Source organism: Alligator mississippiensis, chromosome 2, assembly GCF_030867095.1.
Source record: "Alligator mississippiensis isolate rAllMis1 chromosome 2, rAllMis1, whole genome shotgun sequence".
In the NCBI taxonomy this organism is placed as follows: Eukaryota; Metazoa; Chordata; order Crocodylia; family Alligatoridae; genus Alligator; species Alligator mississippiensis.
The window spans coordinates 24,429,634-24,443,489 of NC_081825.1; the positions used below are offsets into that span (position 1 = coordinate 24,429,634).

The 13,856-nt window shown below is 44.8% G+C and overlaps 1 protein-coding gene across 7 annotated transcripts in view; it reads left to right on the forward strand.

The window, feature by feature from the left end:
* Positions 1-13,856, forward strand: part of ABLIM2 (actin binding LIM protein family member 2) — a 288,079-nt gene that overhangs the window by 90,961 nt on the left and 183,262 nt on the right. For all 7 annotated transcript variants that reach the window (XM_059721545.1, XM_019479283.2, XM_019479273.2 and 4 more), the window contains exon 3: positions 13,589-13,772. In XM_059721545.1, coding sequence (XP_059577528.1) covers positions 13,589-13,772 — 184 coding nt within the window. The remainder of the gene's footprint in view (positions 1-13,588; positions 13,773-13,856) is intronic.

The window sequence follows — 13,856 nt, forward strand, 5'->3', positions numbered from 1 at the left end:
TGGCCCCTCCTCTCTCCCAGCCTGCCCCTCTTTCACAATGGGAAGGGGGAAAGGAAGGAGGGGGAGCTTTAGGGGTTCCTCAACCAGTGCTGCAAGGTGGAGTGGGTGAAATGAAGCCCCCTCCCACCTCAGAGGAGCTCTAATACAACTGCTCCACCCTCCAGCAGAGGCTGAAAAACCCCAGACCAAACTCCCTCTGTTCCCTTTCCTCCCTTCCATTCTGAAAACAGCTCAAGGCTAGCAGGCAGCACAGGCAGAAGTTATAGAAGATGCTCTGTTTTGAAACATCTTCATCTAACCCCTCATGCAATGAGACCTTCCTATTTCCACCTAATTGGCCATTTTTGAAGTGGTCTGCAAATGTGCACTTGTGTTTGGTCTATAGACTGCTTTCTGTGGCCAGATGGGGCAAAAATTGTCATTTCCGTCTGTGCCCATGGTGAACCCTACCACTTCCCTAGTGTTGCTCCACTCCCCATCTCCTGCCTGGTCTGTTGCTTTGCTCTCTGCCCCATGCCTGATCATTCTGATCTATCTCCTCCCTGTCTGATCTGCAAGTATTCTACCTGCTCCCTACCCTGCATCTGTTGCATCCCAAACTGCTTGCAGCTGAACATGACACTTGTAGTATTCATACCTCAGGTCAGACACCCCTGGCTTTAAGCCTTCAAGATAGTAAATTAAATATGCAGAAAGCCCAATGAGTGACATTTTAAAAAAAACCCCACACTTTTTGCCTAACTTTTCACCCTTTGGAATCAGTGGTAAAATTCCACTGAATTTGAATTATGTCCATGCCAAGTGTATTTTGAAAATCCCACTCAATATTCACCAAGTAATGTTAAAAATTGAGTGGAAACCCAGAAAACATTAACGATGCTATGAAACTAAGGTAAGCTTTAACTGCAAACAACTCCAATTCTGCCCTTAATTAGACATGTGCCATCTCATTGACATTAAATAGTGTAATCATAAGCAGCAGAAGGCTAGGGCTAACAGGGCTTAGCCCCCCCCCAAATATGGGGCAGCGGTGGCAATGCAGAGGGCTGCAAAGCAGCCTGGGTGTGGGCTTCGGATGACTGCAGTGAGAGGGGAGGGATGCATGCAGACAGACACGCAGCTGCAGCCTGCAGCAGCAGGGTGGCAGGCAGAGCACTGCCCACCACAGCTGGTAGGTCTGTGAAGGGATAGGGGCATGGGTGGACAAATCGAAACCGCCACAGTGACTGAGGGAGTGGGGCAGGGACAGGGGTAAATGGGGCCCCAGGGCTGGGGTGGATGGTGGGACTGTTGTAGCCTGGGTGGCTCGTCCAGGGGCATGGCGGACTCCCATCGCAGTGTGCACTCTGGCAGAGGCATGGTGGGCACGTGACCCCCAGATTTGTGTGTGGGGCAGAAGTGGGCTTCCACTGCACACTAGGCTCTGCACCCTGCTGCTGCTGCCCCAGGAGTGGCACAGCGTGCAACCATGTGCCTGCCATGTGCACTCTGAACCACACCCCCTGTCCACCTGGTGGCATCGCGCCACTTGCCAGGCAGCAGCAGTGGGGTGCAGCGCCCAGTATGCAGCAGCAGGGCACCTCTGCTCCACACACAAATCCAGGGGTCATGTCCCCACCATGCCTCCCCCGGGGTGCACACAGCAGCAAGAGCCCCACCATGACCCTGAACGAGTCACCCAGGCTCTACCACATGCCCTGGTCCCAGGGCCCCATTCATCCCTTCCCCTGCCTCTCCCCCACTCCGTCACTCACTGTGGGGGACTTGATCTGTCCCCCCCCCCCCCCCCCCCCCCGCACTCCTTCCTTACCTGCTGGTTGGCGGGGTGCATGTGTGTGTGTGTGTGTGTGTATGCTCAGGGAAGCACATGCACATTCAACCTGCTCAAATAATATATTCTCCCCCTGCCTATGACTGTAATTCAGTTGAATCATTCAAGTTCCATTCTTGAGAGTTGGATTTTCTGATCTACTAAGATCACTTTGCATTGCCAGAGGTAACCGGTGGGAAATTCCCTCTGTTTGGAGACCCTGTGACTACATCAAATGCCTCCTCTTATACTTGACAACAATGCAGGTAAAATGCATACTGGAGCACTTTGCAAGCAGGTTTGGGACTGCAGATGCATGACTGAGTAAAGAAAAGAGGCTTTGAGAGAACTGCTTGGCAAAAAGGCAACACCACCAAGTTCTGTTATTCACTTTGGTTTTCTGTGAATCATTAACATGATAGAGTAGATCACCTATTATATCCATGTCTCATTAGAGCAAGCCTTTAATTCACCAGTCTTTGATTGTGCTGTAATAAGGCACACAACACCTTCATGAAAATTTCATACCATGAAATATTTTGTAAATGTTTTCTAAAAAGCAAGTATTTTAATTAGCTTGGTAACAGATGGCAGTATTTCATTTTAAAGGCCAAAGCTATTATTAGATTTAAGAACTATAAAATTAGGTGACTGAAAACAAAGCACTTTATTCTTTTAATCTTTTTAGCTTCCTGGTAATTAAAAATAGCCAAATTGATTGCTTTTAAATTAAAACAGATTAATGAGTCTGGAACAGAGACTAAGGCCATGTACAGACTTTCCAATGTTCTAATCTGCAATCACACCATTTACTTTAAGTGGTGTGATTTTAGTTCAGGTGCCAGCTGTACAGACGTTCACTGGTGCTGGACGTCCACTCTAAATAAGTTGGGGCAGTGAGAGGGGTGGGTGGGATTGGAGGGGTTGGTGGGATCCCTGGGGGGCGGGGCTAGCAAATCTGTGGGGCATTGGTGGGATTGGGAAGATTGGTGGCAGGATCAGGGTTGGCAGGATCAGCGGGACTAGCAGATCTTTGGGAGGGGGGTGGTGAGATTGGGGGCCAGCAGGTTCATAGGGAGGGGAGTTTGCAAGATTAAGGAACTGGTAGGTCTGTGGGGGTGGTTGGTGTGTCCATGGGGGGTTATCTGTCCAAGGGTGGAGGGGTCAGAGGGCTAAAGATAGTCCTGTCAGGGTGGAGGGGGAGGGAAAGAAAAGTGTAGTCCCATGGCTGGGGTGAACAGCTGGGCTTTCCCAGTCCTGAGACTCCACTGTGATCATGTACACATATTCCCAGAATCTGTAATCACATGGCTCACTTTAAGCCACATAATTGTGGATCATATATCACATGTTTGGTGGTGCAGGGTGTCATGCTAGGACCACAATCTAAATCAGTCAGTGGTGGCGGGGTTTGCAGGTCTGGGGGTAGGTAAGCAAGCTGGCAAGTCTTAGGGCATGAAGGGTGGGGAGGCTGTACATCTAGAGTTGTGCTGGTACACACATTTAGGTTAGATCTTGCACAGGTTAGCCCAATCTACCTGGTGAACTCAGGTTAGATTGGGGAAGCCATTTTTTTTCCTGATCTAACCTTCCCAAATGCCTGTACACTTTGGCACCTAGATCAACCTAACTCTAAGTGTAAGATCTGCACAAGGATGAACTAAATTGGATTAGGCAGCTGTTTTTACCTGATCTAACCTCCCAAACTTGTGTACAGTTCAGCACCTCAGTCAATCTAACTCTAGTTAGATTGATCTAAGTTTAATGTCTGTACATACCCTAAGTTTTCCAGTTTTCTTTGGTCTGTTGCAGAAACCTCAGTGAGCCAGAGGTTTACAGTGCTACAGTGCTATGACTACATCTCCCTCTGCCAGCATGCAGCAGAAAAATCCATTTTTTTAGGGCCATTGTCCTATCCATGAGCCACCTTATGCTGAGGGAAATCCTCAGTATTAAAATACATGTTGAATCCCATAGAGCTGTGCACAGGGAACCCTGAAGTCTATCTTTTTTAATTACGACATGAGTTTTACAGTATTGGTAGATTTCACAATATTGTTCTCCACTTCTGAGGATGTGTCTACACTGGAGATTGTACCCATGTACTTGCTCTTATACAGAAGCATTTGTGTTATTTTGGCCCACCAAATATAGAGTCCATATCGTTGTACTGTACATAATACCTGTGTCCTTAGTGGTGCTGAATACTTCTTCTTGGCACTTCAGACACTTGATGAAATGATTACTAGTACAGTGCGAGACAGTTTGTCTGTCTTTGGATCTCTATTTGGAAGTGGGCTTTTTGTTTGTTTGCTTTGGGTTTGGGTTTGGTTTTTTTCTTTGCCCACCAGCATAACCAATTGAGGCATCACTGACCCTGAGCACTGCTCACTTCTGCTCCTTGCAACATGGCTGTGAATGAATGAGCCATGCCTGCTTCCAGGTGAATTGCTTATGCATCAAAGTAGACATTTGTTGAGACTTTGAGTGCCATTTCAGGAGCAGAAGTTAAACACAGAATCTGACAAGACTCAGAGATGAAATCATTCATCACACAATTGACAGGCAAAGTGAGTGCTGCAAGGGTCACTTGATGCCTCATTTGTAGCCAGCTGCTTCTTGTGCAAGTTAATTAGCAGTGTCTGGTGAGATTATATATATATAGTCATGCAAACTTGGGCTGCTAAGTTGTCCTAGAATTTCTGCATGACTAAAGAGTTTTTCACGAAGCAGTGTCAAGAGCTCTAGCACCAAAACATGCATTTGAGAAAGGCTATACTAGCACACAACCAGGCTGACCTCCAGAAGCTGGCTAACTCAGACTGCTACAGACCAATTATAAATGAGTTTAGTGTTGGCAGCTCAAATCAGGCTTGTAGTTGTCCAGGTTTGCCAGGTGACTTTTACTTACCTGGGGAGGGAGACATAAGCAATGCAACAGAAATCTGGCTGCCCCGGATGATGGCAAACATATGCTTCTAGTTTGTCCATCAGAAGAAGCAAGAATTGCAGCTGAAAAGAATACTGCTCATTATTCTACAATCCTCAGTTGACCACAGAGGCAGATTAATTAACACAAATGTGGGAAATAGCAGGAATGGATTGGTAAGAATCCAAGGTCCTGAGAATCTTGTAACTGGTTGAAACAAGCAGGGGCCTTATTCCATTGTAATTACATTATGGACAGGGTCTCTGTGCCCTCTGTTACTTCAGGAGACCTTGCCCATACGTTTCTGCCATGGTTCCTGAAACCATACCTTGATGTCAGTGGGTTAGGCAATAGAAAGTTAAATTTGAAACTTGGCAGTTGCAGAACAATCAGGTGCATGCTGGTCACCTACAAAGCTGTTTGGAAGCCTGTATGACCAATACCATCAACACTGCTATGGCCTCCTGCACCTTGTACAACATCCGTGAGGCTTGAGGTATCTATTTGCAGAGGGAGCAAATGTGGAATGCTGGTGGCTTTCAGGTATGCAGGCAGAAAGTCCACTCATCCTCACTGGCCATATCTATACGAGACATTACTGCACTGTGGTTACTGCACATTTTTTTAGTACTTGTATAAGCATGTACTAGATAAATGCATAGTAACCCAAGTTACCACACTGTAGCACTGGCAAAAACCTTTTCATAGAATCATAGAAAGTTAGAGTTGGAAAGGACCTCAGGAGGTCATCTAGCCCAACCCCCTGCTCAAAGCAGGACCATCCCCAAGTAGATCATCCCAGCCAAAGCTTTGTCTAGCTGGGTTTTGAAAACCCCCAAAGATGGAGCTTCCACCACCTCTTTGGGTAGCCTATTCCAGAATTTTACTACCCTCCTAGTGAGAAAATTCTTCCTAATATCTAACCTTAACTTCCCTTGCTTGAGACTGTTGCTCCTTGTTCTGTCATCTGCCACCACTGAGAACAGTCCTAGCTCCATCCTCTTTCAACCCCCCCCTTCAGTTGGTTGAAGGGTGCTATTAAGTCCCTTCTCAGTCTCCTCTTCTCTAAACTAAATAAGCCCAGTTTCCTCAGAAGTCATGTGCTGGCAGCACCTACCAATGCAGCCCAGTATGCCATTAGCCTTCTTGGCAACAAGGGCACACTGCTGGCTCATATTCAGCTTATTGTCCACTGTAACCCCCAGGGCCTTTTCTGCAAAGCTGCTGCCCAGCCAGTCAGCCCCCAGCCTGTACTGGTACATGGGATTGTTCCACCCTCTCTGCATGACTTTGCACTTGTCCTTGTTGAACCTCATGAGATTCCTTTTGACCCAATCCTCCAATTTGCCTAGATCACTCAGAATCCTAGCCCTACCCTCCAGCATATCTACTAGTCCCCCAGCTTGATGTCATCTGCAAACTTGCTGAGGATGCACTCTATGCCATCATCCAGGTCATTGATGAAAACATTAAACAAAACCGGCCCCAGAACCAATCCCTGGGGCACTCCACTTGATACCGGCTGCCAAGTAGACATTAAGCCATTGATTACTACACTCTGAGCCCGATGCTTCAGCCAGGTTTCTGTCCACTTTACAGTTCATTCATAGCTTGCCTGTGAGAATGTTGTGGGAGGCCGCATTAAAAGCCTTGCTAAAATCAAGGTACAAGAGTTCCCTGCTAAGCAAAGCTGCTCTTCTGCCATACTTGCTATTCTTCCTGTGCATAGGGATGGTTTGTTCCTGCACTCTCACTAAGGCTTCTTTAAAGTACACCCAGTTCTACTGAACTCCTCTCCCCCTAAGTCTGGCTTCTCAGGGGATCCTGCCCATGAGTTTCCTGAGCAAGTCAAAGTCTGCTTTTCTGAAGCCCAGGGTCCTTACTCTGCTGCTTTCCAATCTTCCTCTCCTCAAGATCCTGAACTCTATCATCTCATGGTCACTGCTGCCCAAGTTGCCACCCACTACTACATTCCCCACCAATTCTTCCCTCTTTATGAGCAGCAGGTCGAGAAGAGCTTGAGCCCTTGTTGGCAGCTCCAGCACTTACACCAGAAAGTTGTCCCTAGTACTCTCTAAAAACTTCCTGAATTGTCTGTGCACCACTGTATTGCCCTCCCAGCAGATGTCAAAGTGATTGAAGTCCTCCATGAGAACCAGGGCCTGTGATCAAGAAATTTTTGCTTGCTGTTTGAAGAAAGCCTCATCCACCACTTTCTTCTGGTCTGGTGCTCTATAGCAGCCCCCCATCAGAACATCACCCTTGTTGCTTTCTTGTAACGCTACTGTGCAGTACCCTAATACTACTACACAGTAATGTCACATCATGGTTTTTGCCACACAACACTACTTTGTGGGAGTATCAGGCTATTGCACAGTCACTGTCTCATGTAGACATGCCATTGTAGCAGGATCTAGGGGAGCAAGGAAAATAATGGGTGCATTGTGTGTCCATATCCATCCTTGCAGTATGAAGGAACGATTAATATAAAGCTGTAATGTGGCCAGTAATGTGGTTTCATTTTTTTTATTCAAGTACTATTACACTAAGTAGTTTCACTTTTCTGTGGTGCCAGGCCTTATGTGATTGTGCAGTTTGTAAGGAGTCAGGAAGTCCATGTGACTGAAATCTTGCAGCTTTATTAAAATGTTAGTAGCCAATACTCCATCCTGCACCACCTCCATTCCAGCAGACCACTTTATTATAACAAATACATGTGAAAAAGAGAGCAGGCATACCAGCTGCTTGCCTGCAGTCAAGAATAAATTTGTGTCTAGAATAATACAAGTGTCTTTGTGCAAAAGTTTAAAAATAGTGGTATATGCTAACTGTGTATGAACCCATAACATGTAGCCTTAAAGTGCAGGCTCAATAGTAGCTGCATACTTCAGCATAAATAGTAATGTTGCTGTTGCTGTTGCTGTCTTTTGGAGCAGGAATCAAAGCAGGGTGTTTCTGTCTTGGTCAGAAAATCAGCTTCCTCTCTTAATGCATGCGCTGCAGTCTTGGTGGGTGGGGAGAAGGTGAATGTTGTATGCAAGAAAATACAGTAAAGTATTGAGGGAAGAGTGTGCATGCCCATTCTGCTCAGCTTTCTCGATCAATCACACCTCTTCTGTAGGAGTGTTGTTTTCCGTACTGAAGCCTGGCATGTACCCTGGAATTGCTGGTAACCATGTGCAAGAACCAAGTTCAGGAAAGCTTAAGTGATATCAAGATTTAGAACAAATCACATTAAACAATTTAGACGCTAAGACACTGAAAATCAATACTTGTTGATGGACCTTAATAACAGTCCTGTCAAGTTCACAGCTATAAAAGAAGTGCATGATGTTCAGATACTTTAAAATTTTCCTCAAAACATTTTTGACAACTTGTTTTTCAATAAACCTAACATTTCATGGAAAATATCCATATTCGTTACAATTTACCGTGGAGAAAAAAATAGTTTACCTCTATGTGACACATTTAAAACTCAATTTTGCTCAAGTCTTTGAAAGTTGTTATCATAGAAGTGATGGCATGAAAGCAACCAATATTATAACAGACATATTAAATCATATTTGGTTCTCTTTCAAAAATATATTTTTCATGCTCTAAATTGAATCACCAGTCATTGATGTACAAGAGGAGACATGATTGTCTTAATGAGCTAAAGAGCTGATCTAATCACAGTTGAGTGACAAACATATAGACCATTCGGTGGCCAAATCTCCAAATCTGAATCAAATTGGGAGACCAATAAAAAGATCTGAATTGAATCGAAGGTCTCTGAATTGATTTGGAAAAGATTTGGAGAGCTTTGGAAATTCGGGCAGTCCCTGCTCACCACTGCAGGAAGCTGGACCCAGGCTGTATGGCAGTAAGTAGGGGGTGGGGACAGGTTAAGGAGTGGGGAGGGGGCCATGGGGGGACCCCTGCCAGGTTCCCCCCCAACCCCTCTGAGTGCTCCCCCAACCCCCGCCCACTCTTCCAGCCCTGTCTGGCTGCTCCACCTGGTCCCAGCATCCCGGCTTTTAACAACATCAACAACAAAAATTGCCCTGCACTTTCCAGTTCCTGCCAGGTAGAGGGAGTGATCCCCGCTGCCCCACGCTGCGTGGGAGGGCTCTGCCACAATCCCCCATCTCCTGTCGCTCTCCCAGTCCCATCAATGGCTGTCCCACCTGGCCCCAGCTCCTGGTTCTTTTAAAAAAAATAATAAATAAAAGCCCTGTACTCACCGGCTGCTGTAGTGGCCATCAGGGTTTCTGGGGGCTCATGGCAGAGCCCACCATGCAGTAGGAGGCAGCAGGGATTGCCCACCATCACCTGGCAGGAGCCGGTGAGTGCAGGGCTTTTTTTTAAAGAGTCAGGATGCTGGGGACAGGCAGGGAAACCATTGATGGAGCTGGGAGAGTGGGCAGGGGATGGGGCCTGTTTGATTCAGAGATTCGGCCGATTCGGCGGTGGCTGAATCTCTGAATCAGATTCAGCTGAATAAATTTAGGACAGTGATTCAAATTACCAAATCAAATCACTGTCCCCCAAATCGACTGAATCTGAAGCAAATACTAGCCGCTTTGCACAGGCCTATTAAGCATATATATCTCAGCAGACAATCCACTCCTATAATATTACATATACACTAACATGGCCAATGGAAAAGAAAATTTCTTTTAACGTAGTTACGTGACTGAAGGGATTGGGATTTCATACACTCAGAGCAGTTGTATAAAAATTTATACTTTTATAAATTAGTTCTGGGTTCTTTTATTATTTTCATGTTTAATAAATATTGCATTTATGGAAAAAAATGACAATGTCCTTACCTTAATAAAACAGAATAACTTTATTTTAAATTGTCGTGTATTAAAAGAAAAATACAGAGGTGGATTTTAAAATGACATTTTATGGATTACATTGTATTCTTTGAAATAATCCAAAAGCAATTTTTTAAATCATACACCTTTTTTTTTTTTTTCCTGAGAGCTTAGCTGATATCTTTACCTTTATCTCTCTGCCTCAGTATTGTCACTTTCATTAAGAAGCCAGTATCTCTACTAGATAGTAGCCTCTACTAAATATTGTGGGGCTTTTTGTTAGGAAGGCAAACTACCAGTATCACAAAGGGGGCTTTATTCATGGATTCCAGTTCCCTGCTACATCAGGATATGACAAAATGTAGTATATTTCATAAATGGATTCAGATCCATCTTAACATTAGGTAGGTTTCTTGCCTGCTCTTCTAGAATACCTCTCTTCTGATAGTTAGAAGCTATCTTCTAAATTCCAGCCTAAATGTATTCCTGGCCAGTTTACACCCATTGCTTATGTGCCAACATTGTCTTAAGTGTACCTTGCTCTCCTCCCTCTCTGGTGTTTATCTTTCTACTCCACCCCCAGTATGCTTATCCAATGTCCATCTTCCAAGGAGTTAATGGCTACACATCCTACATGCTACAGCAAAGCAAGACATGACACCCTCCCTTTGCCCCCTGGCTGCACATCCTATGGATTCCCATCCCCCAACACCACTGCACCACTTACCTGCAAACACCCACAGCATATGCCTACAACTGCCCATCAGCACTGCTTCATTGCATGCCCATGACCCTCCCCACCACTAAACTGCACACCCACATGGGTGCCACACTGCTACACCATGCTCCTGTGGTCCTGCCTGCCTCTTCACCCCTGCTAAACCATGGGCCTGAGGCTTACCCTTGGTTCCCTGCATTTCCACAGTGCTTCACCCCTAACAGTGGTAATATGTAAGGCGTGCATGGGGCTGTGCGTGCACCCCCTGAGAGCACTGGTGCATCCCCTGTCAGGCCACACTCCCTGCTCAGGTGACAGGCATGTAGGCTCTGGCCACTTTTGGGAGCAGCGCGCCCGCTCACCAGTCAGTAAATTTTGCTGTGGGGGGATCCCCCTCTTCCCCCCAGGAAGCAAGATTGGCTGCAGGGGACCCCCCCTACTGGTCGCTGACTGGTCACTGGGGAGGCACATCCCCCCACCCCACCCACACTAAGACGGCACCAGTTGCCCATGACCCCTAAGTCAAGGGCAGGAAACAACAGCTGAAGGAAGGGAGAGGGACCCAGAGCCTGCAGAGTCTGGTTGTTGTTGGTGCTACAATTTAACCCTTCACAATCTGTATATGGCCTATAGGTTGAAAGTTGGACAGCCCTGATCCAGAGCAATCCTAATTCATTTTGGTGTGTGTTTACTAGTCTAAACAAGCTGAGCCCTTATCCCCTGCTTTAATAAGACAGGTTATCCATACCCCTAGTCATCCTCATAGCCCTTTAGTTTTCACAGTCATCTAGCTCTTCCAGTGTGACTCTCTTATCCTTTTCTGCCTTCACAATGCCTCCCAACCTGGTACACAAACAAATTTTATTAGCATGCTCCTGCTGCTTGTGCCAAAGCCATTAATAAAAATATTAAATGCAGTCTTTCCTGATACTGAACCTTGATCCTCTTCCCTAGCACTTCTCCTTTCAATGCAAGTGTGTTGTCATCATCTCCCCTTTAGCCAGATTCAGACCTGTGTTAACAATTGTACTAATCCCCATCCTCTTCAGTTTCACTGTACTTCCACGTGGAGCCATATCAAATGCTTTACTGAAATCCAGAGCGATTGGATCTGTCCTTTTTCTAAGAAATCCGTCATCTTGAAGTTGCCTTGTGTAGGGTTAAAACTATTTGCCCTGGTGACTCCAAATCATTTGTGTAGTTGTATATTGCTAATTTGCCTTTAATCTGATTATGAAACTTCCTGGTTAGTTCTCATGTTTCACTATTTGGTCATCCTACTTGTCTGTTATACTTACCACTGTTCATATGCCCTTCTCCCTAGGACTGTACATTTCATGATGGCCTTTTCAAGTCAATATATTTAAATTCACAATTTAAAATAATAGATATTAGAACATCGTATTTGGAAAATAAATCTTAACCTTCATTTTGCTATTCATGCATACACATGTTCTGCTACGAGCATATGCACAGCTCAAAACAAGACGTGTTTTATTGACCAAATCGTGTTCCGCGTTATTGAACTCAGCTGCTTTCAGTGATCAGGGAAACTGAAATGAACACAACGTTAAGAGAAGCTTGATAAGACTAAGCTGAATCCAAGCAGAGTTTCTGTTTTGAAGTCTGTCCAACATGTCTTGTTTATCTGTCTCTAATAAAAGGTGAGGGGAAGGGGAAGAAGTAATTTGACTGTGATTTCTTCTAAGAATCCAAAGAAAGGAGGAGACACGGGCACACATTTCCCCCTGGATATGGATAGTAAAAACAAAAGAATTCTAGCCCTATTGCCATGGTGGGCCTGGAAAAAGGGAAATATTTCTGGGGTTAAATCCAATCTGTCTTCAATAGGACCAAGATTTCACCTGATTTTTTTAACAGCATATAAAAGTACCAGTCCTGTGAAACATCTTGTTATGGATGCTTTTGACTACATTTTGTCTTTTCATCCGCATTAGCAGCAGATATGTATTGATTTGTGTTTGCTTATTGCTCAGTTTAAATAGCACAACAAACCAGAATAGTGACAAATGATATATAGTTCAGTTATGCTTTTCTTCACTTCTACAAGTGCCAGAGGATGAGATCAAGTGTGTCCTGGGGAACATAGGAGAAAGAAACCGTACATCAGTGGCTTCTCCATGTTTCCTCATTGAGATCCTGTGGCATCTCCTCCTTCAGAGACCCTGAGAGCTGGGGCTCTGAGTAATGAGATAGCTGATTTCCATGAGAGAATGTGGTGGGGCATTATTTCTGTCTGAAACAGCACTAACTCTTGTGGATTTTCTCCATAGCCATTTGTGCAGCCAAAAATAATTGTGAGCTAGAGGAGGTACTCAGTCAAAAAACAAAATCGCAGGATAGTGATCAGCAAAGCATTGCAAAGAGTCCATCTCCTTCCTCTCCCTGATGATTCTCAGAAAGTAGAGACAGAATTATTTTCTACCCAGTGGGCAACGGAAATACAGCTTGCATCCAACTCTGAGTTACATAACTGACGTGTAGAAGCAATTCCATTGCCGCCTCTGGGTATGTTAAGTGCCCCCATAATAGGACTAGGATGACCCTCTGGAGACTCAGAAATGTCTTGTTATTCCTTAATGAGGGAACTTGAGCCAGAACAGTGTTACTGCAAATACTACCTCACTTTCAGAAATGAAGTCAGAGCAGTTGACAGGTATGTTGTTGTAACTTTGAAAAAGTATAACAGTCTTAATATTATAAAGATCCAGTCTGAGCATTAACATTTTAGGCCCCTTTGAACGTGCAGATCCATTTGGATGTAGATAATCTTTTGTTGCTAAAATCTCACACAGGCTCTTGGCTCTGTCCTTTCTCTTTTTTCTGGTAACATGACCTGGTTTTATCCTTCTAGTACTGGTGGGGTTTTATCCTTCCAGTACTTAGAGAGACCTTGGGGGTGGACTTGCAAAAGAGCCTTGGTAACAGCCTGTCATAAATTACTGGTTGTGTAATACTTTGGATCATAAGGCTTTGCATCTTTTATACATTCATTTATCGTTGTAAATGTAGGTGAGTGGCCTCCCAACACAGTATGTGTCCTGGGAGCACAGCTTTCAACAGTCAGGCCTCTCAGAGTGTGGTTAATGTTTTATATAGAATAAAATAAGCCTGTTAACATGCACAGTATGTATGATGATGACCAATAGGGATAGCAATTTTGTAGGTATTCTATGAATAGAAACCCTCAAAATGTGATGCTTCTGTAGCATACATATATACTCTGATCATGTATGAAGGTTGATTTTCTTTCATGTGCAGCTTGTTTTTGAGGCTTCTGAATCTCTCTGTCTTTTCTCTCCATGTAGCTTGTGGATGTGACCTGGCTCAAGGAGGATTTTTTGTGAGACAGGGAGACTATATCTGTACTTTGGACTATCAAAGACTCTATGGCACACGGTGCTTCAGCTGTGATGAATTCATTGAGGGGGAAGTGGTTTCAGCCCTGGGGAAAACCTACCACCCAGACTGTTTTGTGTGCGCTGTTTGCAGGTATGTTCGCTAACTGAAAAGTGTATATAATTTGTATATTCTTTTTCAAAAGACAAAAGCCATGCATCCTTGGTGAAGCTAAGA